This window comes from Capsicum annuum, chromosome 2, assembly GCF_002878395.1.
Source record: "Capsicum annuum cultivar UCD-10X-F1 chromosome 2, UCD10Xv1.1, whole genome shotgun sequence".
Taxonomy (NCBI): domain Eukaryota; kingdom Viridiplantae; phylum Streptophyta; class Magnoliopsida; order Solanales; family Solanaceae; genus Capsicum; species Capsicum annuum.
The window spans coordinates 66,475,891-66,484,541 of record NC_061112.1 but is presented as its reverse complement, the minus strand read 5'-3'; the positions used below and the strand labels follow the sequence as shown (position 1 = coordinate 66,484,541).

At 33.2% G+C, this 8,651-nt stretch overlaps 1 protein-coding gene across 1 annotated transcript; it reads right to left on the bottom strand.

Annotated features, from left to right (window-relative positions):
* Positions 1-2,150: 2,150 nt before the first annotated feature.
* Positions 2,151-8,319, bottom strand: LOC124896176 (glycine-rich protein 5-like). Its single transcript, XM_047407704.1, has 3 exons — positions 8,160-8,319; positions 4,713-4,886; positions 2,151-2,269 (listed from the first exon to the last, which is right to left on the bottom strand). Exons 1-3 carry the CDS (start codon positions 8,317-8,319, stop codon positions 2,151-2,153), a joined length of 453 nt encoding a protein of 150 aa, XP_047263660.1.
* Between the last annotated feature and the right edge of the window lie 332 nt (positions 8,320-8,651).

The following is an 8,651-nucleotide window of genomic DNA, read 5'->3' as shown; positions in this document are numbered from 1 at the left end:
CGCACATCAAAATCGAAACAAAAAGATCAAACTTATTAATTAGCCACGTAATAACTTCTAAACCAAAAGTACTTTTTATACGAATTTTTTTAATGAAAATTTAACTTAAGAAAAATTAAAGAACTGTAAAAATAACAATAACAAGTATTAATTATTAATTTAACATAAATAAAAAAAAAAGTATAGGAGGAAGAAGAAGATAAATAAGTTTGGGAGAGGAAGGGAGAAGGGAGGACTTAGAAATATCGGGGGAAAGGGGATTAGGGGGTTTGTAGGGTGGGGCCATTTGGGAGGGGGGAATTTATCAAGAATAGGGATTGGGGGTTTGGAGGGGGGAGGAGAGGGAGTTTTTTTTTGATAATATATATATATATATATATATATATATATATACATATTATTTTAAAATAAATTATTTATGTGGATTTGACGTGGATCCGATGTGGCAACGACATGGCTCCAACATGGCGTGAGTGTGATGCACTCTCTATAGTGAGAGTGGTATAATTTTTTGAGGGTGGTAAAAATTCATATAAAAGTTGTTTAGAGGGATAAATAATTATAGGTTAAGTTTAATGACTAAAGTAAGTTTTCATGACAAGTTTAAGGGGGTAAACATGCCTTTCCTAATAAAAATTGTCATGGTGTTTGTGTTTCTACATCTTCATTTTTATACACAAGCTCCAAGCATTTAGTTAGTACCCCATAAGCCCAGACCTCTTTCATATTTACCGCAGCATTGTCACATAGAAAGGTCATTGGCTCGATCATTTATGTGTCGATCAGCAAATACTTGATGTGTGTAAGCGCGTACGACCCACATGCGATACCGGTTTCATTTTTTGGAAGGATAATATCCTTGTTTCGACCTTCGAACTCCCATCTTTCATTCAATATTTTGACTATCAAATGATCCATCAGTTTACTCTACCTTAACAATTTTGGGAACAACTCCAATAGTGGCTGCATGTGGGTGAAAAATCAGCCTCGTCAAAGACAGTTAAATTGCAGTCATAAACCTTCTTCTTTTCCTCTTGGAGTAGTATCTCAAGAGCCAGAAAATGTTTGACCTCCACGTTCATGGCTGCAAGAATCCTCTTTGCTTTGGTCCAGTCCTTGTCGTGTGGATATGGACTCTTACCTCTAACATATTTAATCATATCTTTATCCCATTCAAACGCAGAAACTAACAAATCAAATCTCGGGACATCAGGAGTTGACGTTTGCACAACAGTCTCATCGTACCTATTCATGAAATTATTGTACAAGTTGAGGTCCATTATCATATCGACAACATCATAAGAATTCGGGTACGCTAATTGCCTGCCCCTCAAGAGGCAGAGAATTTCTTCAACATATTGTGTTATAAGAAGACAATTTTTAAATAGGTTAGTAATTTTATAAAAGAAAAATAAAATGGAAAGATACAAAAGATGGACCATCTGTTGCACAGAGTTCTCAAAATCTATTAATAGATTACCTATTTAATGTAACTTATGCAACAGATGGGTAATTTATTGCAACAAAACCACCGCCAGTTACACCAGAATACCCAACTACTGCAATAAATAACACATCTGTTGCGTAGCTTCTTCTATATGGAGTAGATTAGAAGGCTAGGTTAGGAAAAGTAAACTTACCATGTCCACGTACGACAGTTCCATATCTGTCATCTTCTTGAAATTTTGGGGAAAAAAGTATTCATAGTAAAGGTTTTTGTGCGTTGTTTGGAATTTATGGTCTTTCTCATCATAACCTTCTATTTTGGTGTCAAGTTCCGCGTATATGTCCACCTTCTTCAACGGTCCCTGACTTCAACAACTTTTGAAGGAGGAGGAGTTGCAATTCTTTTTGGTTTCATATTTGAGAGTATATGTCTAATTACTTTTTTCTTCTTCCTAACCTCCACTGTAGAAGTATATGTCTCTCTCAACTTCTTGGATGGTATGACACCCCTCTTGGATTTTAATTCCTCGATAGCCTTAGTGATATCATCTAATTTTTCAAAGAGTGTATTCTTTTTGTCCATGTAGTCATTGTATTTGCAATGAGAGAACGACGATGGAGAGGGTGAGAGGGACCATTATAAGGGTGAGAGGGATCGGTGTAAGGGTGAGAGGGATCAGTGTAAGGAGTGAATTCAAACATATTTATTTTTCTTGAGCATCAATATCCTCATCATCATGACTAGCAGCAATATCAGCATCAGCATGACTACCACCAACATGAACAGCTCCACCAGCAACACCCCCAGAAGTGGCACCTGGATCTGTTGCAGTAGTTTGGTCATGATGAGCCTCAACATTAGGCTAAGCTTACCTAATTTCTCTTCTTATGGTTGTTGCTCCATACAATTCCTTCTTTGTTAACTCCACCATTGGGTCTGATATTATATCAACAAAACCTAGAGTAATATGAAAATACATCTCCAACTCTTATCGAGTAGGGACGATCCATAGATGCACAACCTAAAAAAAAGGGTAGATACGTTTAAATCAAATAATAACTTGCATTCAGTTGGGCAATATGTAAACACAAATAACTTATGCAATAGATGATCTTTATGGTGTAATAGATGAATCATATATGGCAACAGATTAACCATATGTTCCATCAGATTACCCATCTATTGTATAAGTTACAGTGGATGGGTAATCTGTTAAGTCAAGTTCAGAGAACCAAAGCAACAGATGGGTAATCTTTTGTAAAAAATAACTCATCAGTCACAATAGATTACCAACCTATTGCAGTAGACGGGGAATCTGTTAAGATAAAATACAATAAATTACCAATCTGTTGTAACATATAAATCATCTGTTTCAATATCTGTCTTTGAGTCAAATTATTTTACTTAAAAAAAGACTTACTGCATTATCCAGAGGGTTAAAACGATCAACTTTCTTAATTCTCATGTTGCTCTTTGCAGCCAACCACCTAAGGATCCTTTGATGAGAAACCTCATCCGGATAATTATTGATCTGCTTTCGGAGGGGAGGAATAACTTCAAATGCCCAAACCTAAAAAATGTAAATAGGAAGCAAACCAAAAAAAAGTCATAATAATTATTCAATATAAACTAATGCAAGAGTATACAAATAATGATTATATTTACCATGAAAGCTAAAAGAAAGTTGTACAAGATAATCGTCCTAGGGGATAGCTTTGTCAATAAATTTTTGACTGTAAAATTGTAACTGTCATATCTCCAAAGATAATTGTTGAATTTCTCAGGATCCTCAACAAGCTCCAACAAATCATCTTCTATAACTTTGTAGATGTCTCTTTCCAAAATAACGGAATGGGCAAACCAAACTAAGGATAATTTTTCCTTGTACTTCTTTGGTATGGCTTAATCCTTGAGATCTTTTACAATGTCGTTGCTTTGTAGCCATGTACAGCAACGTCTAATAGCCCCTCTATTTTTTTTTACGTTTGTTGGTTTTGGTGGGTGGTCGCTTGGACAATGCCTTGCCTTTATTTGATAGTGGTGGTTTGATTGTCCTGTTTGCCTTGGACTTTTTGTGGTGTGTTTCGTTGATGAGAGCTTCTTTTTGATGATTGCATCACAAGCCTGTCACTATAGCAGACTCTTTCATGCCAAAACAAACTGGCATGCCACAGTAGTTGATCTAGATTTCATCAATCTTTTTGCCCCCCTTCTTCGAATCTTTATTATCCCTCACATACTTGATCCTGTGCGAAGACCATATACCATGCTTATTTGGAAACAGGCATTATTGTCCTCAGGCAGCTCAAAAAAGTGTCCAAAGCAACTCTTCTTACAAAATTCATCTAGTTTTTCATTCTTCATAGTATTCTTAAAGTCATCAAAAGGTTTCCCTAACTGAGATTTAAGTACAAAATGACCAGTTAGTTTTGCAGGGTCATTTATCGACATCGTAACTTGAAACCTCTTAATGCTGATAGTTTTGATCTTAATTCATGCCCCATTGGTGATGTATTATCATCATGTTGATCATCACCATCTTTCTCATTTTATACTTCCTCCCCTTCTTGTTTATCTTTGTTTTCTTCCTCCTCATTTTTATTTTCCTCACCAGTCTCTACATACCATTCTCTACCTCCCTCAATATCATTTTTATAACTTTCCTCAGCTTCACTTTTCCCTGACTGATATTGTTTAGGAAGTTCCTCTGAATCCATCTGTACTCTAGCCTTTTTTGTTAGGAAGGCAGAAGTTGATCCACTTTCAGTATCTTTTCTTTTGGGACATATCTTTCAACTACAAACAATAGAAAAATAAAAAATACATTACAATTGATGTCTGCATAATTTTTAAAAAAAGGTAAGATAAATTTCAATAAATTTTTATACGCCATATTACACAAAAAATTCCACCAGATAACCCATCAGGTTGAATATATGAATCATCTGTTATGACAGATGCATAACCTATTGCAATAGATGAACAATATGATGAATGATATCAAAAGAGTCTTGCTACTTGTTTGTTTTATGCCAACAGTTAAAACATTTGTTGCAACAGATAAGGAATCTATTTGAAGACCTATATTAATATCTCCCAACAGATGTACCACCTATTGGAATAGATGGACCACCAACACCACCAACAAAGCCACCACCAATACCAACACTAATGCTACCAATACCAACACCATCATCAAGACCACCACCAAAACCACCACTAAGACCACCAACACCTCAAACACCACTACCAATACCACCAAGACCAACACCAAGACCACCAACACTACCAACATCACTATCAATACCACCAATAACAATATCACCATCAATACCACCAAGAGTACCACCACCACCACCACCAATACCACTTATACCAATACCTCTACTACCACCACCACTAATTTCACCAATACCACCACCGCCACCATCAATACCATCTAATAATACCACGATAATTAATGAAATATTGCGTTAAAAATTAGGGTTTTTGGATTCTTCCTATGTTTTTAGCATCAAAACTCAAAGTTGTTAAATCATTCTCGAAGATAATATAATTAAAAAAATTCTTTTGTATCATTAACTTAAAAATCCTAATTTTTAGAAAAAAGAACAAATGTAGAACTTTTCTCAAACTCTGCTACCTGTAAAGAAAGAGAAAATGATTGAAACAAGCAAGAATAAAGTCAAAAATAACAATTATGTGGTTAGAAATGGAAAGAAAATGGATCTATTGTGAAGGGTTTAGCAATATGTTGAGTAGTTGTTGTTTGTAATGTTGCGAGAAAGAGAAAAGAGCGAGAACTCGAGATTTAAAATGATGAAACATTTTTTTCCACAAATGGATGATTTATATGGGTTGATTTGTATTTTGGAAAAGAATGACAAGTTTTAAAACAGTTAATTTGGTCTAAATTAATCTTCATTAAATTTTTAAAAGAGATAAATTTTAACTGTTTTATCATAACAAATTGTATTAAGTTCAATTGGAACACTGATGAATTTAATATTATCTTAATAATAATCTAAATCAATTTAGGTATCTCAAATAATGAGTTAATATGAATTGTTTCAACTCAGATTGATCGATTGACAACTCAGGCTAGGAGGAATGCAATACTAATATCATGCAACTACAGTGACTCAATTGAAATTGTAGTTAGACCTATGAAATCATCCATAATTCTAGCTAAACAAATTTAGATATATCAAGTAATGAGTTAATATGAATCATTTCAACTCATATTGATCGATTGATGGCACGGATCAAGAGGAACTCAATACCAACATCAGAAAACTACAGCGACTCAATTGAAATTATAGTTAGACCTATGACCTAATCCATAATTCTAGCTAAATTAATTTAGGTATCTCAAATAATGAGTAAATATGAATCGTTTCAACTTTGACTGATCGACTGATGGCTCGAGTCAGGATAAACGCAATACCAACATCATGCAACTACAGCGACTCAATTTAAATTATAGTTAGACCTATGAAATCATCCATAATTCTAGCTCAATAAATTTAGGTATCTCAAATAATGAGTTAATATGAATCATTTCAACTCAGATTGATCAATTGACGACTCGAGTCAGGAGGAACACAATACCAACATTATCCAACTGCAGCGACTCAATTGAAATTATAGTTATACCTATGAACTCATCCATAATTCTATTTAAATAAATTTAGGTATCTAAAATAAAGAGTAAATATAAATTATTTCAACTTAGATTGATTGATTGCCGGCTCGGGTTAGAAGGAACACAATACCAACATCATGCAACTACAATGACTCAACTGAAATTATAGTTGGACCTTTGAAATCATCTGTAATTCTAGATAAATCAATTTAGGTATCTCAAATAATAAGTCAATATGGATCATGTCAACTCAGATTGATCGATTGGTGACTCAGATTAGGCGGAACGCAATACCAACATCATGCAACTGCAGCAACTCAATTGAAATTGTATTTGGACCTATGAAATCATCCCAAATTCTAGATAAATCAATTTAGGTATCTCAAATAATGAGTTAAATATGAATCGTTTCAACTTATATTGATCGATTGATGGCTTGGGTCTAGAGGAACACAATTCCAACATTATGCAACTGTAACGACTCAATTAAAATTATAGTTGGACCTATGAACTCATACATAATTATAGCTAAATCAATTTAGGAATCCTAAAAAATGAGTTAATATGAATCGTTTCAATTAAGATTGATCGATTAACGACTCGGGTCATGAGGAACGCAATACCAATATTTTGCAACTACAGCGACTCAATTGAAATTGTTGTTGGAACTATGAATTCATCCATAATTATAGATAAATCAATTTATTTTTCTCAAATAATGAGTTAATATGAATCATTTCAACTTAGATTGATCGGTTGATGGCTCGGGTCAGGAGGAACGCAATACCAACATTATATAACTGCAGTGACTCAATTGAAATTATAGTTGGACCTATGAAATCATACATAATTCTAGATAAATAAATTTAGGTATCTCAAATAATCAGTTAATATGAATAGTTTCAACTCATATTGATCGATTAATGGCTCAGTTCAGGAGAAACGCAATACCAACATTATGTAACTGCAACAACTTAATTGAAATTGTATTTGGACCTATTAAATCATCCATAATTCTAGCTAAATCAATTTAGGTAACTCAAATAATGAGTTAATATGAATCATTTCAACTCAGATTGATCGATTAACGGCTCGGGTCAGGAGGAACGCAATACCAACATCATGCAACTGTAGTGACTCAATTAAAATTATTGTTTGACCCATAAAATCATCCATAATTTTAGGTAAATCAATTTATCTCAGATTGATCGATTGACGGCTCAGGTTAGGAGGAATGCAATACCAACATTATTCAACTGCAGCGACTCAATTGAAGTTATAGTTGGATATATGAACTCATACATAATTGTAGCTAAATAAATTTAGGTATCTCAATAATAAGTTAATATGATTCGTTTCAACTCAGATTGACCGATTGAAGACTCGAGCTAGAAGGAATGCAATACCAACATTACGCAATTGCAGCGACTCAACTGAAATTATAGTTGGAACTATGAAATCATCCATAATTCTAGATAAATCAATTTATGTATCTCAAATAATGAGTTAATATGAATAGTTTCAAATCAGATCGATCGATTAATGGCTCAAGTCAGGAGGAACGCAATACCAACGTCATGCTACTACAGCGACTCAATTGAAATTATAGTTGGACCAATGAAATCATCCATAATTCTAGATAAATAAATTAAAATTATTGTTGAACCTTTAAACTCAATTGAAATTCTATTAAAATAGATGTTCAACCTTTTACAACAAATGACTTATTTGTTTTAAATTATCAAATAAAAGTTGTCATCTGTTATGACAGATGACTAAGTTATTGGAAATTGTCAAACAGATATTGACATCTATTGCAATAGATGATTTATCTATTTTAAGATCTTTTTTTAATTGTAAAGCAATTTTCTGTCCAAAATACAAAAGATAAAATACTAAGGCGGTAAAAAATATTTCTTGGATAACTCAAAAATCACTTCTTTGAGTTGTCTTATCTTATTTTTTCAATGTCATCATCTCCTCGTGCCCCTCAAAGTTATTAATGAATATTTAATTTATCTCTCTTCTTTCTCTTTCTCTTTCTTTCCTCTTTAGGGTAATCAGAACCGTCTTCTTTCTTTATCTCTTTTCTCTCATCTTTCGCATGACGATCCTTTCGGATTTTAACTGATCTATATATTTTCTCAACTGAAATTGGTGTTTTGATCCCTTTGCTTTTGACATTGTATGTATGGTTACTATTGCTCTTTCCTTTTCGTCTTTGCATGTTAGTTAAATTAGTTATTTACATCTATTGTTTTTATATTTCAAAGAGATTCAGATCAGTTAACGTTAAAAAATATGTTATTAACGGTCTCCAAATCGTATAAAAATTGCAAAAAAAAAGAATCAAGGAAATACGTGAAATTACATTAAATTGAATCTGGGAAGGACGAGTAGTGTTCATGAATTGACATGCATTTTTTCTGAAGTGCTAAATGTTAAGACTAATTTTGACCTAGGTTTTTATTTTTCTCATCTTATTTTGAGTTTAAGAAAGTAAAAACTTCTAAATCTTATGATTTTGAATTACATATACATAAAAATATATCAAAAAAT

Bases quoted from the DNA above. Each gene is read 5' to 3' on its own strand.
- LOC124896176 (XM_047407704.1), bottom strand. From the start codon at position 8,319: ATGCAAAGACGAAAAGGAAAGAGCAATAGTAACCATACATACAATGTC. The intron at 4,887-8,159 runs GTTCTGATTACC...TGGTATTATTAG, and splicing joins AGAGATAAAGAAAGAAGACG to ATGGTATTGATGGTGGCGGT. The intron at 2,270-4,712 runs GTCTTGGTGGTA...CTACTGCAACAG, and splicing joins TGTTGGTGGTCTTGGTGTTG to ATCCAGGTGCCACTTCTGGG.